General features: G+C 50.6%; 3 protein-coding genes across 5 annotated transcripts in view; 1 reads left to right on the top strand and 2 right to left on the bottom strand.

The window, feature by feature from the left end:
* Positions 1–3,827, bottom strand: part of ABHD12 (abhydrolase domain containing 12, lysophospholipase) — a 54,887-nt gene extending 51,060 nt beyond the window's left edge. The window contains exon 1 of the mRNA XM_054021777.1: positions 3,584–3,827. Within this exon, the coding sequence (XP_053877752.1) occupies positions 3,584–3,720 (137 nt within the window). The 5' untranslated portion in view covers positions 3,721–3,827. The remainder of the gene's footprint in view (positions 1–3,583) is intronic.
* Positions 3,828–10,109: 6,282 nt separating this feature from the next.
* On the top strand, positions 10,110–15,406 carry GINS1 (GINS complex subunit 1). Of its 2 annotated transcripts, none has more exons than XM_054022624.1 (7): positions 10,110–10,221; positions 11,526–11,590; positions 12,617–12,712; positions 13,520–13,610; positions 13,810–13,926; positions 14,528–14,602; positions 15,214–15,406. In XM_054022624.1, exons 1-7 carry the CDS (start codon positions 10,147–10,149, stop codon positions 15,280–15,282), a joined length of 588 nt encoding a protein of 195 aa, XP_053878599.1. In that variant the 5' UTR covers positions 10,110–10,146; the 3' UTR covers positions 15,283–15,406. The 2 variants fall into 2 exon arrangements, with proteins under 2 accessions (XP_053878599.1, XP_053878600.1); XM_054022625.1 differs by lacking the exon at positions 10,110–10,221 and adding an exon at positions 10,290–10,414.
* Positions 15,407–17,279: 1,873 nt separating this feature from the next.
* The window catches only part of NINL (ninein like), a 53,895-nt gene continuing 45,646 nt past the window's right edge, over positions 17,280–25,528 (bottom strand). For both annotated transcript variants that reach the window (XM_054023779.1, XM_054023781.1), the window contains exons 20-24: positions 24,168–24,452; positions 23,472–23,585; positions 22,041–22,253; positions 20,086–20,199; positions 17,280–18,058 (exon numbers count right to left, since the gene is read on the bottom strand). In XM_054023779.1, the coding sequence (XP_053879754.1) occupies positions 17,867–18,058; positions 20,086–20,199; positions 22,041–22,253; positions 23,472–23,585; positions 24,168–24,452 (918 nt within the window). In that variant the 3' untranslated portion in view covers positions 17,280–17,866. The remainder of the gene's footprint in view (positions 18,059–20,085; positions 20,200–22,040; positions 22,254–23,471; positions 23,586–24,167; positions 24,453–25,528) is intronic.

Genomic DNA, 25,528 nt, shown 5'->3' with positions numbered 1-25,528 from the left:
CCACACTTTTAATTAAGTTTATGGCAGGCTCATGTCAGGAGCAGAGATAGCTCGTGGAACAATCGCCCCTCCCCATAGCACCAAAGGAAGCTGTTTACATAGGGCTCCAGGGTTAAAAATATTTCCTGGCTCTCAGGGAGAATGGATCCACCGCTTGCCTGTCTCCCATTCTCCTCCTCTTCCTCATCCACCATAATGTCCTCCCTGTTGTCCCTAGACTCACACACCTCTGAGGAGTCCATGTTGCTTGTGGGGGTACTGGGTCACCCCCGAGAATCACTTGCAGCTCATTGTAGAACTGGCACGTGTGGGGTTCAGCACCAGAATGACTGTTCGCCTCCCTTGCTTTCTGGTATGCTTGGCAAAGTTGTTTTATTTTCACGAACCACTGGTGTGTGTCCCTCGTGTAGCCCTTCTCCCCCATTCCCTGAGCGATCTTTGCATAGACGTCAGTGTTTCTTCTGCTGGATCGGAGCTCTGCCAGTACAGACTCTTCTCCCCACACAGCGATGAGATCCACCACCTCCTGTGCAGACCAGGCTGGAGTGTAGTCTCCATGATCAGCTGTGCTCAAGCCAGCACGCTCCCAATGCTCATCAAACAGGAAATGGGAAATCAAAAATTTCTGGGGCTTTAGCAGGGGAGGGGCTGTTTCCTGTGTACCTGGCTGTAGTGCAGCAGAGTAGAGAATGATCTACAGAGCGGTCACAGATGAGCATTGTGGGACACCACCTAGAGGCCAATTAAGTCGAATTACCCAACGCTGCGTCTGCACTACTTCACAGTCGACCCATGAAAATCGAATTAAGCACTGCGCCTCTCGCGGAGGTCGATTACAGAAGTTGACATTAGAGGCAATTTAGGTCAGCATAGAGGACCCAGTAGTGTAGACATATACATTAACAGGTCAATTTAAGGCGGCTTCCTTCAACCTAACTCTGTAGTGTAGACCAGGCCTAAGACAATAATTCTGAGAAATGCAGACTTCCCCATTCTCTTAGATTTCAGAGTTAGTATGATTTCGATCACTAACATTTTGGTGATCATTAGCTATTTCACTGATGACCACTTAATCAGGAACATGCTGCTAATATGCTTATCCCACAATCCCAAACTGTCTTGACACACCTTCCCAGACTCCAGAAACCCTAAATGTCCCCCAGTCTAGCTGCCAAAACTTGAAGTTTCTTTCAACATCCCTTTCCAAAACAATTTATATAAATTAATCTGTATAGTATAAACATTACAGTACATTGAAAACTTGAGAAACCAGAGAAAATGAGTATCAATTAACAATACTGTGTTATTTAATGTAATAGGTAATGCAATCAAAATATTTTATTTTAAATCTCCCAGATGTTGCCACAAAATTTCCTGTTTTAGAGAGTCACCAAAATGAGACTTCCTGGAATTGACCTGTCATTTATTTAACACTTGTTTTTAAAGTAATCTATTCAGATAGAGATTAGATTTGAAAATTGTTACACAAATAAAACACTAAGGGAAGCTGATCAACTGTGCAGTTGTTCAATCCGAAACAAGATCAAATGAATGCCATCCTTCATTATCAGATACTTGTGCTAACGTACCACAGTTTTGACAGCAACTCCACCTGTTAGCAGTAGGTCATAAATTTAAGCATAAATGCTACCAATAGTATTTTCTCTTTTAAGACATCTTTCATCAGCAGTGTTTTAACCAAAATTTGCACAGGAACAGCACAAAAGCTTGCCTCAATACAGAGAAATGACTAAACAAAAATAACTTTAAAATACAAGAATGAAAAATTTATCTGGTAATTAAGCAATAGAAGAAAAGGATAATCTGTAGGTTTCCAATAGGCACTCAAAAGTTTTACATGGTGGCTTTATCCTTCATAAATACAATCTGGCTGCAGCAACCCAAACCACAAAGCTCTTGCCTGAATTATAAAATATCTTTGGGCATTTACATAAGAAACTGAAGGCAAAAGATACACTTATTCATAGATTCATAGATTATAGGACTGGAAGGGACCTCGAGAGGTCATCGAGTCCAGTCCCCTGCCCGCATGGCAGGACCAAATACTGCCTAGACCATCCCTGATAGACATTTATCTAACCTACTCTTAAATATCTCCAGAGACGGAGATTCCACAACCTCCCTAGGCAATTTGTTCCAGTGTTTAACCACCCTGACAGTTAGGAACTTTTTCCTAATGTCCAACCTAGACCTCCCTTGCTGCAGTTTACAAATGAGAACCTTATTGATGTATTGCCTATTACAGGATAGCACTGTATTTCACCCCTTTTGGGGGATCAGGAAGATCTGTTTTCCACAGAAATAATACCAAAACTCATGTTACAGTTGTATTTTTCCATACGGATTGTGTGTGTGTGGGTATTTCTTTGGGAAGGATTAATCGTAACTGATTTATAAGAAGAAATTTATTTCACTCCCAGAACTCAAAAATAGCACACGCCCTTCTCCCCCCATCCCCTAAATGTGATTCAGTTGTTGAAAAACTATTCACTTTCTCACGGAGGTCTGGGTTTCTTCCAACAGATCTCCATGCTCCGAGTCCTACAGGCCTTTGCTTTTGTGATAAGACTACTAATGAGGGTGTGACTACTAATGGCTGTTGTGAGACGTGAAAACCTGCCTCCACATGAACAGGGCAGCCCAAAGGGCACTGGGACACAAAGCAACAACACCCCTTCAGTCACTGCTGGCCTGAGTCAGCTTTAGTGGTTTAGAGGCACCACAGCGATAAGCAGAGTCAGATGATTTATAAACTAACCCCGGGGTGAAACGTCCCTGCGCTGCCAGCACCCACAGCCGCTCCCCCCTCACGTCTGCTCTGCCGGGGTGCAGGAGCCCCAGGGCCGGTCGGCTCCGCAGCGGCACTGCCTGGGGACCGGGACAGCCAGGCACGGGCCCTGCCCCGCAGCTATGGAGTAGGGTGACCAGATGTCCTGATTTTATAGGGACAGTCCCGTTTTTTGGGGTCTCTCTCTTATATAGGCTCCTATTACCCCTCACCTCCCTCCCGATATTTCCCACTTGCTATCTGGTCGCCCTAGGGGAGCCACACTTGGCTCAGGCTCGCTGGCCGGGACCCGCCGCCGTCTGCCCGGGGGGGGGGGGGGGGGGGGTGGGAGATACCTGTCCCAGGCAGGTGATGCAGGGCTCGGCTCAGGCTCGCTGGCCGGGACCCGCCGCCGTCTGCCCCGGGGCGATACCTGTCCCAGGCAGGTGATGCAGGGCTCGGCTCAGGCTCGCTGGCCGGGACCCGCCGCCGTCTGCCCGGGGGGGGGGGGGGTGGGAGATACCTGTCCCAGGCAGGTGATGCGGGGCTCGGCTCAGGCTCGCTGGCCGGGACCCGCCGCCGTCTGCCCGGGGGGGGGGGGGGGTGGGAGATACCTGTCCCAGGCAGGTGATGCAGGGCTCGGCTCAGGCTCGCTGGCCGGGACCCGCCGCCGTCTGCCCGGGGGGGGGGGGGAATACCTGTCCCAGGCAGGTGATGCGGGCTCGGCTCAGGCTCGCTACGATGGGGCGGGAGGGGGGGGTGCCGGGCTCGCCCGGGACGCGGTGCCGCCCTCACCTGCCGAGCGGGCGCTTCATGGCCGGCTCGCCGGGGGGCCGGGCCAGGCGCAGGCTGGGCCTCAGGCTGCAGCCCGGCTCGGGCGGGCCGGCGGGGCGCTCATGCTCCAGCGTGACGGACTCGTTCCGCTTTCTCATCCCGCGGCTCGGCCCCGTCTCTCGCCCGCAGCACCGGGGGAGGCGGCTCCTGTCACCGCGCTCAGCCCCGGCCCTTCCCTACATCGCCCCGGCGGCGGCGAGACCGCCACCCGCCCCGCCCCCACCAATCAGAGGCGGCGGGGAGACCACGTGACTGCGTGACCCGCCGCTGGGGCGGCCCCAGCTTCTCCTGCCCACACCAAAGATGGCTAGCTAGCCCCTGGCGGCCATCTTGAGTGCGGGCAAGTGGGCACAGGCCCCTGGCGGCCATCTTGAGTGCGGGCAAGTGGGCACAGGCCCCTGGCGGCCATCTTGAGTGCGGGCAAGTGGGCACAGGCCCCTGGCGGCCATCTTGAGTGCGGGCAAGTGGGCACAGGCCCCTGGCGGCCACTGTGGGGGGTGGTATCCAGGCCCCTGCAGGCATCGCCCCACAGGCAGTGCTAAGGAAGATCCCTTCCTGCGTCTGCGCACCCCTGTGCTGCCCTGGCAGAGGTCACTGGGCACATGGGGCAATGCAGGCAGCTCTTCCCTCCCAACCACTGCGTCCGCATGGAGAAAGCTGCCCAACCTGCACCAGGGCCAACAGAGGCGCTCGCTGAGTTTGGCCACCACTACCCTCACTTCCACTTCAACAGAGCCGCTATGGAGACGACCCGAAGAGAAAATATCAATCCAGCGTTCTTCAGCCTTCCTTAGCAGTGCCGGGGCTGTACAATTTCGGATTTGCATTGATGATAACACCACATTATCCAGAGCAGGCCACCTTCCTCCTGCCTCTCCTAGTTAAATCTCACATCAACCCTTCTGAGTAGGAAAATCACAGCATTCCTTCCTAAATACTGAGCCCTCATGACTTCAACCCTGGGCCTGCCTTTTCAGAAGTACTGACCAGGTCCAACTGTTCCCCCACCTGCAAAAAAATATCCTTGTCTAACCTCGAAACTCTGGGAAGAGGTCTCTGTAAAGTCTCTCTGTCCACCCCCCACACATCACCTTTAGGCTAAAATGAAATCTGGAAAGTTTCACCCAAAAAGAAAAATGTTAGAATATTTTATGAGTCAGTGAAAACTGTAATGAAAATCTCTCTGTAATACTGTAGCATTCACTTCCCACAACATATACAATAAAAAGGGGAATAAAACACTGAAAGAACAACAGAAGTAGCATTTCTTGCACACTGAAGTCTTGCATCAGTCTTCACTACGGAGGATGTGGGGGAGATGTCCAGAAAGTCTGGCTCTGATGTGGGTAACAAATGAAGTACTGTCCCACATTTGTGTGTCAATAGAGGAGGTTTTAGAACAAACTGAAAAACTAAAAAGTAATGTCACCAAGACCAGATGGTATTTATTTAAGATTCTGAAAGGAACTCAGATATGAAATTGGAGAAATGGTAATTGTAGCGTGAAATCAGGCTCTGTACCTGATGACAGAAAGGTAGCTAACATAACCCCAATTTTTAAAATGGGCTCCAGAGGAGATGGTGGCAATTACAGGCTAGGGAGCCTACCTTCACTAACATGCAAATTGGTACAAACTATAGTAAAGAACAGAATTATCAGACATATAAACATGATTTGTTGGGGAAGTTTTGGTAAAGGGAAATCATGCCTCACCAATCTACTACAATTCTTTTAAGGGGGAGAGGGGTCAACAAACATAGACAAAGGTCACTGACCCAGTGGATATATTGTATTTGGACTTTCAGAAAGCTCTTGACAAGGTCTCTCACCAGAGGTTCTTAAGCAAAGTAAGCAGTCATGTGATAAGAGGATCAGTAACTGGTTCAAAGATAGAAAACAAAGAGTAGGAATAAATGGTAAGTTTTCACAATGGAGAGAGGTGAACTACAGGGTCTCCCAAGGATGTGTACAGGGACCTGCTGTTCAATATATTCATTAACGATCTAGAAAATGTGGTGAACAGTGAAGTGGCAAAGATTGCAGACAATAGATCATTATTTGAGATAGTTAAGTCCAAAGCTGACTTTGAAGAGTTACAAAGAATCTCACAAAACTGAGTGACTGGGCAACAAAATGGTAGATGAAATTCAAAACTCATAAATGCAAAGTAATGCACATTGGAAAAAATAATCCCAAGTATACATAGACAATTATGGTTCTAAATTAGCTGTTACCACTCAAGAAAGAGATCTTGGAGTCACCGTGGATAATTCTATTAAAACTTCCACTCAGTACACAGCAGTGATTAAGAAGGCTAACAATATGTTAGGAACTATTAGGAAAGGAACAGAAAATAAGACTGAAAATATTATTATATCACTATATAAATCCATGTACACCCACACCTTAAATACTGTGTCTAGTTCTGGTTGCTCATCTCAAAAAAGATATAGTGAAACTGGAAAAAGTTCAGAGAAGGACAACAAAGATGATTCAGGGCACAGAACAGATTCCATACAAGAAAAGATTTAAAAGATTATGACTGTTCACCTTTGAAGAGAGATGACTAAGGAAGATGAATATGATAGAGGTCTTTCAAATCATGAACAGTGTGGAGAAAGCGATATTTAGTGTAGCGGGCTTCACTCAGAGACAGCAGACCTAGTGGGCAGGCAATGGCTCAGTCTCCCAGTTTTGGGATGATCTTGCCAGGCAATCTGAGGGCCTGGCAGCTGTTACAATCCCCTTTCCCTTGGTGCTCCCCACAGTCTCCTGGTCAGCTAGAGGAGAGGGAAAAGGGTAGAGGGACCCAGGCCCTCCCTCTCCACCAGGTCCTGGTTCAGGGCCCACAGGGGAAGGAGATGCTCAGTCTCCTCTAGCTCATACAACATGCCAGACTCCCCTGGGCCACTTCCTACTTCTTTTGTTCTCTCTTCAGCTTGGGGTGTGGTCCTAGCATTCAGCTTCCCTCTCAGTAGAGAATAGCTCACACAGTCTCAATAATTCAGACAGGCAGTTGGGGCTTCACAGCTCACATTTTAGTACCCAATTCATTGTTCCCCCTTGTCAGAAAGAAGGGGGAGGAGAAAAGTGGTCAAGCCCTTGGCCTCCCCATTGGGTCTTACCCACAGTCCAGTCCCTTCCCCTGTAGATCCCTCTATCCCAGAAGCAGCAGCAGCTGCTGCTGCCTTCCTGCAGATACTTTCTCCTTCACCCTCCCCCTGGTTGCCTTTCAGAGTCCCCTTTTAAGCAGGCCCTTCATTTGGAGCATGGTCTGCAGCTGCTGAGGGGCAGGGCCTTCTTGGCCCAATACTGTTCCACAACTCCCTTACCCTTAGTGTGGGGTCTGTAAATCCCATCACCTTTACCCTTTCACGCAATACAAAAACCAGGGGTCACCTGAGGAAATTAATAGGCAGCAGGTTTAATACAAACAAGAGGAAGTACTTTTTCATACAACACACAACTAACCATGGAACTCATTGCCACGGGACGTTATGATTGCCAGAAGTGTAGCTAGGTTCAAACAAGACCTGGATAAGTTAATGGAGGATAGGTCAATCAATGCTTATCAGCCAACATGTTAAGGAATGCACCCCTTGCATGGGGAGACCCTAAACTGGATTACCAGAAGCCAGAAGTGGAAGAGGGGGTGAATCATTCCATAAATGCCCTGTTCTGTACACTCCCTCTCAAGATTTGGTGTGGGCCACTGTCAGAGACAGGATACTAGCCAAGATGGAGCAGGGTTCTTCTTGTTCCCTGCACAATCATTAAGCATCACCTTCCACTTTATATTCCTACCATTATCTTTCAACATTGTAGCCGTGTCGGTCTTAGGATATTAGAGAGACAAGGTGGGTGAGGCAATATCTTTTACTGGACCAACTTCTGTTGGTGAGAGAGACAAGCTTGTCTCTTTCACCAGTATTCCCTCACCCACTTTGCCTCTCTAATATCTTTCAAATCACTTTGCCTGGTAATACAAGTTTCCTTGTCACAACTGGAGACTTTATATCCCGATTAGCTCTGCAGCTATCTGAAAAGTTACTGCATTTGCATTAAAGACTTGTGGACATATTTGTCACTTGTTTTTTTCCCAGCACAGTTAAATTTTAACACAGCAATCTTAATATAGATTTGGAAAAGTTACGCATATAATCTTGCTTTGGGCATATTTTAACTACGGATGATAAACAGCTAAAAAAAGACTACTTTCCTCCTCTCCTGTCTCGTTCCTATCATACAAATAAACAAAAAAGACCGTTTAAAATTATATGAAGATTCTTTTAAAGAGATTGTCTTCAATACACTTCTCCCAGCATTGCCTAGAAGAACACAGTTTAGAAGGATCTCAGGATTCTCAACAAATATATCTTGTCAATTCTAATTGTTTATTTGGTATCACACCATATCCAGAATCAAAAGTCTTTGAGACTTTAGGGAGGTGTTCATAGTAGTCAAACTACCGGTTCAGTAGTTTTCTATGGGCCCACTGCCATTATCTAGGCAAAAATTTCTAAAATAAAAGTTTGTGACAATAGTATTCCAGATTAAAAACTTCATGTAGGACCTTAGAGCTAAATAATCGCAGAATTCATCCTCTGCAAGGATGTGTTATCACATTCCGCGGTGCAATCCAGATCAATGAGGGGTTGTGTCACCACTCAACTTGGGGTGCCTCACAATGCTTTGCTGTTGTAACTTCCAACCTGGGCCATTCTCAAACAGCAGGCAGGTGCAGGTCACATCCTGAGTGTCTGTGTCTAGCTGTAGCCTGCCAACTATACACCAGACATGGTTTGCCTTCCAGGTGCCTTGGTTACTATTTGCAGGATGACCCCAATGCACGCCCAGTCCTAAATTTTCCTTTTGTGATCAGTTCATATATTAGAGGTCCATTGCCCCTGTAAGGGGGTCAATGTACAATGGTTTGCTCCTTTAATCTGAGTTACCAAACAATTCATTTTAAACACAACCCTGGATTAGTTTTGATTAAAGAATAAAACAAGCTTATTTAACTATAAAGAGATTGATTTTAAGTGAGTACAAGTCCAAGATATTAAAGTCAGAAATAGTTACGAGAGAAATAAAGATAAAATCCTTCCTAGTAGCTAAGGCTTAATAAACTGGTTCAAGATAAAAACCTTACCACATGCTCCTAGCAACATGACTGACTAAATTCTCAGGTCAAACCTCCTCCCAAAGTCCAAAGGCTGGTTCATTTGTCTTGGTAAAAGACATAGTGAGAGATAAAGAAAGAGATATTACCCAGGGTGTTTTGCCCCTCACTTTTACAGTCCAGTCACCCTTTGAAATGCATTTTCCTGAGTGTTCCCCCTAAAGTTCCTTCCAGTTGCAAGGATGGAGCCATGGAGTCTCATGGGGAACGGGGGACAGAGGTTCTATGTTGTTGTTGTTCGTTAAAATGTAAATTGATCTGTTCCTGGCCCTTCTTCACTGCCAAAGAATGATCACTTGACTGGTGATTGCCAATCAGTTTTGATTGCAGCGGGCTAGAGGTGTCAGCTTCTCCTTTGTCTTTGAGAAACAGGTTTACTCCCTCCCCAGACTTGTCTGGTAAACACATTTCGGTCATAATTTTAGCTTATGTTCATCACTTTGCATATACTGTTGCTACACACATTTCAGCATGATTATGGGTCTGTGTCTGTCACAGAGGTCATGGAATCCATGACCTCCGTGACTTCTGCAGCAGCCGGTGTGGCTGGCTGCTCGGGCAGCCCTTGAACCAGCCGCACTGGCCCCTGCTGGGGCAGTCTCTGGCCTCTGCACTCCCCCCCCAGTTTGGGTGTAAGAGGGGGCTCACGGCTGGGGCAGGAGACTGGGGTGCAGGGCAGCGCTTACCTCGGGGGGCTCCCTGGAAGCAGCTGGCAGGCCCCTGAAGCTCCTAGGTGGCAGGGCCAGGGGGCTCCGCGTGCTGCCCTACCCGCAGGCACCGCCCCCGCAGGTCCCATTGGCTGCGTTCCCGGCCAATGGGAGCTGCGGAGCCGGTGCTCGTGGCGCAGCACGTGGAGCCCCCCGGCCATGCCTCGGGCGAGGAGCTGCAGGGACGTGCCAGGCGCTTTGGGGGCTATGCAGAGCTCTGCGGCCAGCCGCCCCCAGCAGCACTGGCGGGGTGTGTCCCGGCTCGCTGGGCGGGGGAAGGGGCCTGGTGGGGAGGCTGCAGCCTGCTGGCAAGTGCCTCGGGGTATGTCTACAGGCCACGTCGGCCTGGGCTGCACTGAACGGGGGCGGGGCCTCGCCACGGCACGTCACGGGCTCAGCCGGGGCTGGGCGGAGCGACGGAACGTCCCGCCCTGAGGCCCCCAGAAGGGCGGGGCCCGGCCTCCTGGGCGGGACGGGTCTGTGCTGGAAGGGGAAGTTTGTCCCTCGCCGGCGTCTGTAAGGCAGGGGGCGTGGCCACGATCTGCCGCCGCTCCCATTGGCGGAGCGGGCCGGTGGCGCGGTCCGGGAGCAGGGAGCGGTTCCCAGCTCGGTCCGCGCTGCTCGCGGTTCCCCCATGTTCGGCGAGCGGGGCGCGGAGCTGGTGCGGGGGCTGCACCGCGCCGCGGACGGGCACCTCCCCGCCTTCAACGTGAGCCGCGGGCCGGCCCCCCCCCCACCCCGCCCTGGGGGTCCGGCCCGGCCCCGCCCCGCCCCTCGGGGCCCCGGGGAGCCGCGCTACAGCCCAGGGGCCGGCACCCGGCTGATTGTCAGCGGCCTCCCGCCGCCGGGCCGGGCCGGGCTCTGCTTCTGAATTCGGCTTTAACTGACGCGCCTTAAACCTTGTAAAACCCTCATTAACTCCCCCCCCCCGAGTGCTGGGCTGTGCTCTGGGAGACAGACAGACAGACAGACAGAGCCCCTCTCCGCACGTCAGCGTGTGGGTCTGACGGGGAAACCTTAACCCCGAGAGAATACGTGAAGACTGGCCCAGCACTTCTGAAAGGCAGCCGGGCCTGCTCGGGGGGGGGTTCCTGGGGCTCTCTGGGAGGTTGGCCATGGGGCGTTTCGGACTGTAGGTTAATGGACAAAACAATGAGGGTCTCAAATTTGCCTTCAAACATTGTTCCTCTTACCAGGAAAAAGAAGAACAGAAGTACTTGTTTCAGAGTAACAGCCGTGTTAGTCTGTATCCGCAAAAAGAAGAACAGGAGTACTTGTGGCACCTTAGAGACATCATCTGGACCCATGGAAAAGAAGCCCTTGAGGAATTTCACCATGATTTCAATAATTTCCATCCCATTTACTCTCTAAGGTGCCACAAGTACTCCTGTTCTTCTTTTAGAAGTACTTGTGGCACTTTAGAGACTAACAAATTTATTACTTCTTCGGATGCATATGGGCTGTAGTCCACGAAAACTTATGCTCTAATAAATGTGTTAGTCTCTAAGGTGCCACAAGTACTCCTGTTCTTCTTTTTGCGGATACAGACTAACACGGCTGCTACTCTGAAACCTCTTACCAGGGGCATCTGTAAAGGAAGAGGCGGAAGAGCGGAACGAAGGGCCGTATCCTGCAAACATTTACCTTTTGATGTTTACGTTTGCAAACATCAAGCATAGTGATGCCGTAAATGCAGGCGGGATCGTGCCCCATTGCCCCAAGGATCCTGCTCAACTGGTTTCTCAGCAATTAGCTTTTCACTTTTCTGTAAACACTGGTTCAGGCTAACGGGCCACTCCCATGCCAGCCGAAGTTGGAGCAGGGCAAACCCGCTATGAGACTACCTTCTTTTGAAGATATTTCTTTATGACTTGAATATATTTCATTTCAGTTTATAAAGTAGGCATCTCTCCCTGCCTCTCGCTGTAATGATGGAGCGCCATGCTTAATTTAGACAAGTAAAACTTATTGATTCAAAATACCTGCTGAAATCAGTGAATTTATATGTTGCAGGAGGATGGAATCCGACAAGTTCTTGAGGAGATGAAAGCTTTATATGAACAGAACCAGGCTGATGTGTAAGTGTGGTTGTGTTGGTGAAAAGACTAATGAGCTGTCTACGCATGAGAAGAAAGGGAAAGCATGCCTCTTATTTAGAAATGACAAATACAGGAATGTTTCTCTTTGTTCATGTGTGTTAAAGAGGCCATTAGAGTTTGTGCTTTTTTTTTTTTTTTTTTTAACACCCCCCCCCCATCCCCCGAAAAAAAAAAATTCAGAGCTTCCTTAATTATCATAAAAAAGAAAAAGTCTGAAGTACAAGGGAAGTGACATCTTTCCTGTTTTGTTGAAGGTCTTCATTGGAAGGCCTGGAATTGTGGATTAGAAACTCAGACTTTAATTGAAGGGACCAGCATGCTGCATCTTTAAGAATCCAATTATTTATCAAGCTGAATTAAACATGTTCACAAAAACATCCAAAAAGAGTTTGAACTGGGCTGAATAAAAAATTGCTCTGCTATTAATCAGATTTCATTTCCTGTGTATCTGTGATGTGAAACTGCTTGACCATAGATGATATACTCAGCTGTGCAAATCCACTTACTGATCTAAGGGTGCATTCCCAAATGCAGGAAAGGACATGCATTGTTAAATGTCACTTTTTACAAAATTGAAAAAAAAAGAGTGTTTCAGTTGTATTTAAGAGTAAAATATGTCTTAAAATATAGCTAGGAATGTGTATGAGATAAGCAGCATGGATCAATTATTTTTATGCCTTTGTTCTCTTTTTGTTTTGTATTTTCAAAGAACAAAATTGCCCAGTGCCAGAAAAACTTGTTCTGAGAACACACCAGACAGCTAGCAAACTAGCTAATGTGGTCAAGAGATTATTTACTTAGCTGAACTCTAGTATGTCGCTCCCAGTGGGAGAAAAACGAGGTTGTGGTGAGGAGGGTGCTAAGTGCTAGAGAAATTCTAAACTAAACTACATCTGTGCTTTGTGTGAATGTGTAGCTTTGGGAAAAATAATAGGAAGAACATATGCTTGCCAGTTTCTTGTTCTCAGCGTAATGTAATACTGTTTCCCTTTGCGTTATTACCAGAAATGAGGCTAAATCAGGACGAAGTGACTTGATCCGAACAATCAAATTTCGTCATTGTTCTCTGCTGCGAAATCGACGATGTGTTGTTGCATACCTGTAAGTTTCTAATGGAGGTGTATCTTGCTTTCACAGCAATTGTCTGTGACTGGAATACGGTCTCTTACATGGACAAAGAGCTGCTTTTTCAAGCGCTTCCTCTGATTTTGTGTGCCCAGATTGAGACACTGTGGTCCTAATTTTCAAAGGGTGCTGAGCACTTGCTGGTCCCATGGACTTCAGTGGGAGTTGTGGGTGCCCAGCACCTCTGAGAACCAAGCTGCAATGTGTGTTTAAAAACTAAGCACACAGATCAGAGGCCACTCTTGAAAATTCTGGCCTTGATTCTTTTCCCAATGTTTTCATATTATGTTCAATATGAAACATTGTTTATCTGCTTAATCTTGGTTGTAGTACTGCATTCATCAGTAGTATCCAAGCACCTTACAAATATCGTAAAATGAACACAGGAAGGTCTCTGTATCATTGTTTCCCCTTATTCTGTAGGGGCCTTGTTTTTATTTAAATACACCTCTACCCCGATATAACGTGGTAAAGCAGTGCTCCGGGGGGGCGGGGTGGGGCTGTGCACTCCGGTGGATCAAAGCAAGTTCGATATAACACAGTTTCACCTATAACGCGGTAAGATTTTTTTTGTCTCCAGAGGACAGCGTTATATCGGGGTAGAGGTGTATATGATTTTGGCAGGGCTATGGAGGGAAGACTAGAATAACAGGGTTTTACACTTCATTCTGAAGGCATCAGAGTTAGTATAAATAGGGGATTGAGTCCAGATTCCTTTTTGGATTAATACCTCTGTTTCTGATTGAGAACAGAGTGGTTTTAATCCCTGGTTAATTCTTCCAGGTATGACCGGTTGCTTCGGATCCGAGCCCTCAGGTGGGAGTATGGCAGTGTCTTGCCAAATGACCTCCGATTTCACATGTCTGCTGAAGAAGTAAGCCCAGCTTTGTTATAAACTTGACTTGTTTAATAGATTCAGGGTAGAATGGAAGTTGTACTGGTAGACTTAAGAAGGCAGTGAAAAATATTTTAAAGTGGCTACAAGCTGTGTTTTTTAAAGCGTGTGCACTCATTATTGAGACCCTGTGTCCCTGTAGGATTGTTGGTTTAGTTTAGTGTTCTTATGTCTACAGACGGAGTGGTTCAATCAGTATAAAAAGTCTCTTGCTACCTACATGAGATCCTTAGGAGGAGAGGAAGGGCTGGACCTCACACAGGACATGAAACCTCCCAAAAGCTTATACATCGAAGTAAGTGCAAGGCTGGGGCTTCTGAATGAGCTTTGTGTGTGGAACTACATATTAGAAGTGCACACCCAGGCTGGCAACACAAGACTCGTGAGCCACACTCGGCTCTTTTTTGAAGACATAAGACTGCATGGCAACACTTGGCAGCAAAGAGTTTGAAGATGTGCAGGTAGCGGCTGAATCCCACCAGGCTCTGCTCTTCCTTTTCCTTTAAACTCTGGTCCCAATGTGCTCAATATGCCCTCTGGTTCTAGGACCCCTTCTCGCTGTGCTCTTGCCTTTATTCCCTCACCTCCATAGAGACTCCTGATCATCCCCAGTAGTTCATTTCTCTGCGAGATACATGTGATGGGGGTGCTGGTGTTAAGCAAGGTGGGCCAAACTTACACAAACGAAGGTTGAGGGTGCTTGGTTTTGTGTTTCAGTTCCGTTTTATGTTAGACGTTGTTGGGCTGTGTGTCTGCCTTAAACACAGGTCAGGTGACGTGCAACAAGAGGAAACAGTGATTTGTGCACACACATTGCATTCTGTGCCTGACACATTGGTACTCCTGTCCCTGTGCATCTGCTGATGTTGAAAGAGACCCATTTCTCCTTACTGTAGGTTCGGTGTTTAAAGGATCATGGAGAATTTGAGATTGACGACGGTATAACAATTCTGTTGAAGAAGAATAGCCAGGTACCTATGCCCAGAGAGCAGGACGGTTACTAAAACGGGATGACTGAACCCTTAGTGTGTAGGAAAGAGTTGAGGAAATCACTCTTCTGCCCCCGTGGGGAGCGCTTCCTTTGGAATCCTTCACGGAAAGGCTTGAGGGGGAATAACTGACAGTCCAGTGAGTGCTCTTGATTCTGAAGGGTCCCAGAGCCCATTGTGATGTACTCAGGGTGGCACAGCTGCAGTAAAATGCCATAGCTTCATGGAAGTCAGCAGAACTATAACAGTTGACAGCAGCTGAGGATCTGCCCCTGGGTGGATGCACAGTAGTGAGGGGGGAGAGCAATTCTGGTTTATGGTTTGATCCTTGAAACAGTTACTGTGGGCGTAATGCTTGCTTCCCTGACTACGGCCATTGTCCACCCAGTAGTAAGTGTTGCAGACGAGCCATTTTTCACAGAGAGACCTTACTGGTTCCACACAGGATGCAGCAGCTGGGCAAATCTAGCTCTGCTGCCCTCTTCAGCTGTTCCTAGGGTGCAGCCTGATGATTCTGCTCAAGTCCAAATGCAGAACTGGCTGTCTTCACGCAAGGCTGCCTTGAATTCAGAAAACCTCTGTTTGTTTTTCAGCATTTTTTACCACGCTGGAAATGCGAACAGTTAATCAGACAAGGAGTGCTGGAGCATGTTCTGTCATGAACACAGGGCGGGAGCTGTGGGCCAGCCTCCATTGACCTCCTTCCTTGACGAACTCTCTAATAAGAAAATCAAACCAACTGTAGCAGTGATTTTAGCAGGGGCAAATACAGCTTTTCTAGTGTAATGTGTCTGTGTGGTGCTATGGTCTGCAAAGCACGGGGGTGGGGGGAGAGATAATTGTTTGATAACTTTCCCTGAAAATACACAGTGAGAAGCTTTTGGGAGCATTTTTAAAGTGATGCCAGTTGGCAACGGGGTCGGTTTCAAAGCAGCTGAAGTAGTTTCTGGGGCAGCACCTGCGTGAGTCCCTTTAGCAACTCTGTGCTTTCACACTCCTACTTCGATCCAAGCAGGGGTGAGTGATGCACAGAGGCAGCTACCAGGAAGCCCAGAGGATTTTTCTCTAATCTTCCTGCAATACCTCTGGTGCGTGGGGCCTCTTGCTGCCAGGGAGAGCAGCCAGGAGACAAGAGTCACCACAGGCTGCTCCTTGGCCTGGCCCATGCTACCCCCCCAGCCAAGATCCCTGAAGGCCGTAACACCAGCTCCTTTAAGTGGTCCCTCTGCCCCCACCTCCCTTCATGGCTCCTTCCCTGTGGGACCCTGAACCACCTCTGGGGCTGGAGTCATTGCCTAACCCCCCAACCAGCCCCTTCCCTTTTCCTGCACTAACAACATTCCTGGTGGTGCCTCCCCTGCTGTACCAGCAGCCCCTTACCTCCTGCACTGGGACATCAGCTGCTCAGCAAGTCCCCTGCCACACACCCAGCCCCATCTGCTGGGCTCCACAGACCAGCACTAACAGGCAGCTACCTGGGCCTGCAGGGGAGACTAAGGGGCCTGGTTCCCCCTCACTTTAACATCCATACCAGGGAGGGACACAGCCCCTGCTACCATAGAGCCCCAAACGCTGGACTCCCCTGGTTTTACTTCATTGCCAGGCTCCTCCAACGCCCAGCAGGAAGGGATACGTTGCTGTTCTTGGGGGAACCAATGGGGCTCCTATGGCCCCTACCACAGCTGATGGCTCCTATGGCCCCTACCCAGGGAGGCTCTGTTAGTGTGTTGCTGCTATTGCTGACAAGACCCTGGTGCCAGCCCTTCCTTCCTCCCATCGTGCTGCACGGCTGGGCAGGGAGGGATGCTCACCCTGGTGGTGGGGAATGGAGACTCCACGCACAGGGAATCAGAAGAAACGGGGTAAATGAGCAACACAGAAGGTGAACAGAGCACCCCTTGCATCCTCAGACTGAAGGCAGAATAGGGTGAAAGCAAGTCCCCCACCCAGAGTGAGACCATAAACAAGAAGTGGGAGATTACTTTCACAACTGGCACACGTGGGAGGACCAATGCCTAACAGGCCAAAATGGGCTGTAGTAAAGGCCATATCCCTAGAGCAGGGGATGTACTAGCAACCCCTGAACCCAGCAAGTGAGCAAATGCTTGTACAAAAGACCACACACACAATTCTGAAAGGAAGGATGGTGCAGCCTGCATGGAACTTGGAGGGAGGAGATTGGAGGCAGCACTGGAAGTCAGTCTGTGTGCACAGGGCTGGAGTGCTGTCTGCAGTTACAACATCTTTGTAAATAGTTCTCTCAATAAAGAGCCGTTTTAGTTTACAAGTATGGAGTCCTCATGTCCTCTCAGTCCTGCATGCTGCATGAGACTCCATACTCCTCAACTAAAACCCCAATGCTCTAATTAGTTAATTCTGTGCATCCCCTCACTCCCTGCCCAAGGAGCCCTGGTGCTACAGCGCTGAAGAGGAGCAAGGAACACATGAGCCAAACCATATTTCACAGGAGAGGAGCAGGGAGCAAAGTGACTCCTCTGACAGCCAAGGCAGAGAACGAGAGATCGCTCCACTGTCCCAGCTCTCTGGGCCAGGGCCTGTACTCTTGACTTGATATAAGCGAGGGTCTGTGTGTCCTAGAATCCAAGGGAAGTTGGGCAGAGCCAAATCCCAGAGGAAATAAAATCAACCCAGAAACCCAGTAAAAATGTAATTTTAATATTAAAACCATTTCCCATTCCCAGTGACCCGAAAGCAGAAGACCCTAAAAATACAGGGTCATTCCACTTCCAGCAGCATGGGCCCCTGAACGAGAGCCAGGACTCAGGGGTGAATAGTATATTCTCTGTATAAAACTGCATGTACAATACAAACTGCCAGTGTGCAGACAAATTCAGAGGGCGCGTTGCAATTACCGTAAATAGCCCCGAGACAGACCCTTCCTTCTATTGTCTGGAATGGCCTGAATGGCATTAAAGCATCCAATGCTTTCCCATTGAAAACACAGGGCACGCTTCTCTTATGGCCATTATCTCTTTCCCCCGCTCCCTGAGAGATCTCAGCAAGCCCTTTCCCCTGCCGGGCGCAGCGGGGGAAGGCGTGCACGGTGTCTCCACCCAGCACTAACACTGCCTATCCCAGCGGCAGATGGGAGTTCACCATGACCCAGTGTGTGGACTGGGACCCCCTGCAGCACAGCGGCTCCCAGGCTGAGGTAATGGAGTGCAGCGACGGTGTCTGTTACTGATGGTCCTTCCAGCTGCAGCCAAACCCAGCGCCGGGGCCCCTTCACACGCCGAGAGATGCCTGCGCCATTCTTCTAATCACTTCGGTCAGGGCTGAGAGCTTTTCCTCCAGGGCCAAATTCTTTTTCTCAGCATTTTTCTGCCTCTGCTCAGTCGCCTGCAGAGCTTTCACCAGCTGCGCGTTCTCCACGTACAGGTCTTTCAGCAGCAGGTCACACTTCACGTTTCTGTCGCGCTGGAAAGCAGGAGGAAACAGCTTTAGGTCAATGGCCGTGCAGCCCTGCATGAACTCCCCTGGGGTCGGGCTCTAGGCCTTGTCTTGTAAAAATAATTGTTACAGAATCAGATGGAGCCACAATTAACAGCTCTTCACCTGGACAATGGGGCAGGCTTTGATACGAGGAGAGCGGCCCTCTGGTGCCCAGCTGATCTAACTGGAGCCTGATTTCTTATCCACCCTCTGCTGGGCACAGACAGGGTGCAGTATAGAGAAACTCATAACCCCGACTCAAATGACATTCCAGATACTGCCTTAGGGCTCTCTCCCCAGCACGAAGTCCAGGCCCTGGGGCTAGATAAGGGGAATGCAGGGAGATGAACTCCACCCCTCCAATCCAGAGCCAGGATGTGGGGCTATCTCCTATAGCACCTCCCCTCTGCGGCTGCTACTCCACCCTAAGGGCAGGAGAATACACAGCCCCTCTGGGTTGGCTGGGCAGGGCACTGGAGACCACAGAGTCTGCATCGGGTAAGAGGATCTTCGCACATGGACTCGCCAGCCGAGCGAGGAGGGCTTTAAATGAGGTGACAAAAGCCCCAGGTAAGTATAACAAAAGGTGCCTGTAACAGAGGACTAGATGTTGGGGGCAAATGGAACATTACACTGGAGTCACAGGAGCAACAAGAGGGGAAAAATCAGTGGGGGAATCTGCTCAACATCGTAGATGTTTATACACAAGTGCCAGGAGTATGGGAATAAACAGGAAGAACGAGACGTCTTAGTCTACAGGCTAAATTATGACTTAATTGGTATGAAAGAGTACGCTTATACAATGTGCAGATCACACCAAGCTGGGAGAGGCTGCCAGCACGTTGGAGGACAGGACTGGAATTCACAATGACCTTGATAAATTCGAGAATTGGTCAGATACCAACAAGATGAAATTCAATAAAGACAAGTGCAAAGTACTGCACTTAGAAAGGAAAACTCAAATCACAGCTACGAATGGAGGATCACTGGCTAGGTGGTAGTGCTGCTGAAAACAATCTGGGGTTTTTACAGTGGATCACAATTTGAATGAGAGTCAACAATGCGATCCAGCTGCGAGAAAGGCGAATATCATTCGGGGGTGTATTCGCAAGAGTGCTGTATGTAAGACACGGGAGGTAACTGTCCTGCTGTACTCGGCCCTGGGGAGGCCTCATCTGGAGCACTGTGTCCAGTCCTGGTGCCGTACTTTAGGAAGGAGGTGGATAAATTGGAAAGCGTGCAGAGGAGAGCAACAAAAATAGTCAAGGGTTTAGAAAATCTGACCTATGAGGGAAGGTTAAAAAAACTGGGCCCGTTTAATCGTGAGAAAAGAAGATGGGGTGGGAGGGGGAGACATGACAGCGTGCAAATCCGTGAAGAGCTGTTCTAAAGAGGACAGTGATCAGTTCTTCTCCATGGCCACTGAATTAGGACAAGATGTAATGGGTTTAATCTGCACCAAGGGAGATCTAGGTTAGAGATTAGGAAAAACTTTTTAACTCTCAGGGAGTGAAGCTCTGGAACCGGCTTCCGAGGGAGGCTGTGGCATTCCCGTCACTGGAGGTTGCACGAACCCCTGTCAGGGAGGGTCTGGGTTTACTTGGTCCTACCTCAGCGCAGGGAGCTGCACTAGCTGAGCGCTCGAGGTTCCTTCCAGCCCGACACTTCTGTGACTCCGAACACGGACCCATGGCCCACTCTCAGCTAACCCCAAACTGACCTTGGTCCCCCGTCCTGCAGAGGCCAGTTGTGTGGTCTGGTGGAACACGGGCAAGGCCCCCTACTCTGGCTGCGATGGCTCCCGAGGACGCGGGGAGAGCTGCGATATATGGGATATAGCTGTCTCTGACCCCTGCACCCACCAGCCTAGCAGAGACCTGCGGCAGCGGGCCGGAGGGGAGGGGACCAGTGCTGCAGAGGGGCGCAGAGATTCATCCTGTGAGCACCCAGCCTGGCACCACTTGGGGGAGGGGGTCTGATCTGGGCCGACAGCAGGCCCCTCTATCACTGACCTGCTCCTGGAGCTGGGTCACCTTCTCCTGTAGCATCCTCTGCATGTTCCTCACGTCCCGTTCCAGCTCCTCCGTCCTCTCCTCCATCGTGCTGAGCAGCCTCTCGTGTTCCTCCTGCAATGCACGGTGACAAAGGCACATCCGGCCTCGGCCCCAAACCACCCCAGACTCACCGGGGAGCCACACCCAGCACCATGCGTGCCGGACACGGATTCCATTCGCCATCGCTCCTGTCGGGCACTAGCTGAACTGGCGGCCCCCTGTGACTGCTAATGCAAACACCCCTGTCTGCTGCTCCCTCGTCCTTCCCTTCCTCCTCCCCCAGGAGCGAGCTCATTCCCCTCTACACACAGTCTAAACCCCAGCAGGCGAGTTCTCAGAGGCAGGGATTGTTTGTATTTGCACATACAACACCTAGTACTGTAGGCGCCGACTTCCCCTCTTTCACGTGGGTGCTCGACACCCCCGGCCCCGCCCCTTCCCCACCTCCTCACCTGAGAGCGCCACATTCCCGCTTCCCCCACCCCAGCATAGTAACGCTGCCAAACAGCTGTTTGGTGGCGGCCAGGCAGGAAGCGCTGGGAGGTAGGCGGAGGAGTGGGGACGCGGCACGCTCGGGGGGGGAGGAGCAGGTGGGGTGGGACGGAAGGGGAGCTTGGCTGCCAGTGGGTGCACAGCACCCACTAATTTTTCCCTGTGGGTGCTCCAGCCCTGGAGCACCCACGGAGTCAGCGCCTATGCCTAGTACAATGGGGCCACGATCCCCGACGGGTCCTTAGAAATGAGGGATAATAAGGCCTGGTCTAGGCTAGGAAATTAGATCAGTATAACCACGTTGCTTAGGGGTGCGAACGATCCACACCCCTGAGGGGTGCAGTTAACCTGAACTAACCCCCAGTGCAGACATCCATTCTCCCGTCGATCCAGCTCCCACCTCTTGGGGAGGTAGGGGACGTGCCCTCCCACTGGCATAGGGAGCGTCTCCACTGGAGCCTTGTAAGTGTAGACAAGCCCAAACATTAAATGACGTGGCAGAGACGGGACTGAATGGGTTTTATGTGGCAGCTCTTAGGGATTAGCACAAAACCTATAAAGGATTGTGGAAGCACAGAAAGAACTGTCATGCATTGCATTCCCTTTCTGTCAGTTCTTTCTCTGCTTCCACAGGATGCAGGGGGAACTTTACAGCAATGTCTTTAAAAGCAATTGCTTTTGAGTGGAGACTCCTTCCCCAAAGGCAGGGACCGTGACCTGGGAAGCTCTGTTTTGACGTTTTCCTGGGTTCAATTTCCATTGCTGGCATTATCTGCTGGGCTGGCTTTTCATTCTTTTCACGTTTATTTTGCTCTGATTTAATGAGAACATTTTGAAACCGGGCCTGAAGCGACACACCCTGAGACCAGCCCGACTGCCCACTGGCTTAGTAGCAGGGGTCACCAGGCACATGTCACTCCTGTGTCCCACCCAGCACTAGCTCCCCACGCCACAGCCTCTGGCTTTCCCCCTTGTGAACACAAACAGACGTACGGCCTCTCACCACGGCGACTCCTGTTCCTGGGCGCGGGATGAAGCTCAGCAGTGCGGGCAGTCTGAATGCAAAGGTTTGTTTCCCAGCGTTTGGGGGTTAGCGCAATGAAAAGGCTGCACTCAGGGAGTTTGAATTAACACAATGGATTGTGCTTTGTGTTAGATTTTTAAGATTAATGGTACGTCCCATGACTGAGCTCTTACATTGCCCTTTTCGCCACAGATCTCAAAGCACCTTACAAAGGCAGCGAAGTCTCATCATCCTCATTCATCAGATAGGGGAAACTGAGGCACAGAGCGGGGAAGTGACTTGCCCACGGTCACCCAAGAGCCAGGAACAGACCCCAGATCTCAAGTCCCAGGCCAGCGGCCTCTCCACTGGGTCCCATTGCCTTTGCTGATGAGAAATCTCTGCCCCCACTTCTTACCTGAAAGGTGGCCAGTTGCCTGCTCGCCTGCTCAGCCTGGAAGCTGAGATTGTCTTGTAGCTGCTGAACTTTCCGCTGTTCTTCTGCCCACCTCCTTTGCAGCTGGGCGATACAGTTCCTGGAGACTGAGCTTTCCAGCTGGTCCTTTAGCTGCTGCAGCTCCTGCCCGTGCTGAGACTGGGTCAGGCTCAGTCTTGTGTTGGCTTCTAATAACTACAGCACAAGAGAAAAGTGAAACTGAGGCACCATTTCACAGCGGAAGACACAACAGCATCACAAGGGATGGAGATTTACGGGCGCTCCCAGCTAACCCACAGTGCTGAGGGCAGAAAGAGGCTCAGTGCTCATTCCGGGCGCTGGTGCAGTGAGAACTGGACGGACTCCTGTTGTAAGGTGGCAGTGTAACCTACGGAGATTAGTGCCTGAGCTATGGTGCAGGGTGAGGCCACCGAGCCCAGAAAGGCTGCTCAGGGGACTCCATTGGCTATTTCAATGCTCACGTACAGACAACCAGAAGGACATTAGCCACTGGCTTCCTCGAGAAGACGGAACATCAATGCGACGCTGTCAGACGTGGCTGGTCCCGCTGTATGTTGTTAATCAGCGGAACTACCCGCTCCTGGGCTGAGAGAGCAGCTCTAGAAACGCGCCACTCAGGCTGCAGGGAGGGAGACTAGGTCGCTCTCTCCCAGCCCTGTTGTCTGTCACAAGAGCAGAACTGACGCAGCAGGCCTGCCTACAAGAGACCATAAGTAACAGGTGTAAGGCCTGTGACCAGGGAACTGAGACCCTGACACGCTGGGAAGGGCCTACAGTCACGCTAAGGAGAGGCCCAGTGCACGCTGGGAGCCGTGGCTGGAGAAGTGGGCTCTTGTTGATCTGTTCTGAGACTGAGGCTGGTTCCTCTGTCTGTGAGCCAAGACGGGCTGGGTTCAGAGATGGCTGGAGGATGCCCATGGAGCGGAAGGCCGTGGGTGCCTGGGGAGTTCACCCCAGAGCGATCCATCATGTGGGAGGAGGGCGCCAGGTGACCGTGTTTGCCAGTTTTGTCGTTCTCCTGCTCCAAGTTATAACTATTGGGCCCTTATCTCTCAGGTGTTTAGCCACACGTCCTAGAGCACCCAGGAGTTGGGGGCTGCCTGCACATCGTGCATTATCTCCTCCGATTCTCGTCCCCAGGAGGGAGGGGGCTTCTCCCAACACCTGGCAGTTGTCGCTGACCTCCCCCCCCAGTTGGAGCAGTTCCCTGCCAACAGGAGCCAGCGCCCCCCCAGTGGTCACACCCCTTTAGGGGGGGCTTGTACCACAGGGGTTGCTAGCAGGGAACAGGTACTGCGATTATAGCTGGTTCCTTGCACCCAGGCCTCTCCCCACCTGCAGCCAAGGACCAGCCACCATCCAGCCCCGCCTGCAGCTGCATCAAGTCCGTACCTGATCCTGGCTTTCCTCCAGCTCCTCCCTGAACTGTGCTGCCATTAGCCGCAGCGTCTGGCACTCCTGCGTCACACGTTCCAGTTCCACCTCCAGCTCCTGCACCTGGCTGACCTGTTAGGCAAAGGGGGGGAGGGTGGAACCCCGCACACCAGGCTATTTCTTGGGTTCCTGCTCTCGGTTCCGTGGACGTGAACGAAGCCCCGCGCCCTCCTCGTGGTCACAAGGTGCCCGCGTCGTGGCACACCCCTCAGCCTGGCGCGCTGCAACGTCATGCACAGACCCGCCAGCTGGGATTCTTAAAGCCTTCAGCCTTGGCCTAGCAGGGACTAAACTCCCCGGTGACTGCAATGGGCGCAGAGTTAGCCCAAGGCTGGGGGCTTGTGTCAATCCCGCTCGCCAGCCCCAGAGACAACAGGCCGAACTGCCCGCGGGGCTGTCGTGTCCACGCAGGGAACTGCGAACGTAACCCCACGGAGCAGCCATAGGCTTGTAGCACGCTAGGCAGCTGTGGCCAGGCAGGGCCAGACACCCCTCGCTAGTAGCACGGCAAATCCCTTTCGAAGAGACCCAGGCAGGCATCACAGACTAGTGCAGTTTGCTTCTTTCCCTACGCACCACACACACACACCCACCCACCCCTTCAGTACTGCACAGCACCCAGGCTGTGGCTTTCACACGCCGCTGAGAGCTCACCTTCTCTCTGGACTCCCTGAGCCGCTGCTGGAGCAGCTCCCTCTCTCGCTGCCATGCTGACTGATGCTGCCCAAACTCCAGCTCCAGTTTACTTGATGTCTCTTGCAGTTGCTTGGCAACAGCAGCTTCCTCTTCTTTCTGGCTCACCGTCTGGGCCAGTCTCTGGTTCAGCAGCTGGATCGTGCTGTGGTCGGTCTCACTCCGGAGGCGGAGCTCCGACAGCTGGCGACTCAGCTGCAGGGTCCTGGCACTGAGCTGGCAGATCTCCTGCTTGTATGTCTTGTTCTGAAGGGGCAGGTTGGGGCCGTGCACAGAAGAGGATGTGGACATTGGTGATGGATTCACACGGATTCACCTGGGTGTCTTTACACCGTCGGAATTAAAGTGTCCCAAGACAACCCCCTTTCACAATGGCGGCAACTCGTTCACACGCTAGCTGCCCCGGCGAAGTGTGGTGGGGGGGCGTGTCGAGAGAGTGCAGGCCGACCCTCCCCCAAGAGAAGCCATACACAGTAGCTCTGCAGGAAGTGAATGCCTTAGAACAAGGGCGGTCATTCTGGGGATAACGCACGTTTGTTTTCATCTCCAGCAATGGCATCTAACCCCCGTACTTAACTGAAAACCCGATCCTCATTTGGGCTATGGAGCCATTACAGATGGTTGGATGCGAAGAAGCTAGAGAGCACACCTGACAGTGCCTAGCAGGCTATTCCGATCACCTCAACAAACACACACTGTATTTTACCCCCAACGCTGGTCTATGAGCATGCTCCAGTGTTGGTTAGCAGCTAATTATGCATCATTCTCTCTACATATCCAAAGGTCTTAGCTGTGAATCCACAAGTCTCAGAGGGAGACAGGGGAAAAAACCAAGCCAAAATGTGAAGTGATTAGTGATCTTGGGGTCCTCATTTTGAGGCACTTTAGCAGAGACGTGACTTTTCGAAAGCAGGTGGCTCAACGCTTTCTGAATATCCAGCTCCTTTTATGGGGCCTCAGCTAGTGAACCCACAATTATTACTTGCTTTTGAAAATCTTGGCCATAATTGTTCTAACTCCCAGCACGGTGATTTTAAAAGGCCTCCAGCTCAGCGCATAGCAGCACTAAAGCTAGATCCTGAGCGTCGCATTGGAAAGTTGGGAATTGCCCCTTTCAAATGGTTTAAAACTCCCCTTCGAGCCCGGATCTGCTGAGCCTTAACCCTGCCCTGGCTCGTGTACGTTCATCATGCTCCTCCAGCCAACGTCATTTGACTCCGAGAACACTGAAAAAAGTCACAGTTGCCAAAATGTTTCCTTTTGACATTTGTTAAATGAAAAATAATCCAGTTTTCCATTGGAAATGACTTTTCAATTCCAGA

Source organism: Malaclemys terrapin, chromosome 3 (assembly GCF_027887155.1).
Source record: "Malaclemys terrapin pileata isolate rMalTer1 chromosome 3, rMalTer1.hap1, whole genome shotgun sequence".
Lineage (NCBI taxonomy): Eukaryota > Metazoa > Chordata > Testudines > Emydidae > Malaclemys > Malaclemys terrapin.
The sequence above is the reverse complement of the archived record's forward strand: the minus strand, read 5'-3'. Positions and strand labels throughout refer to the sequence as shown.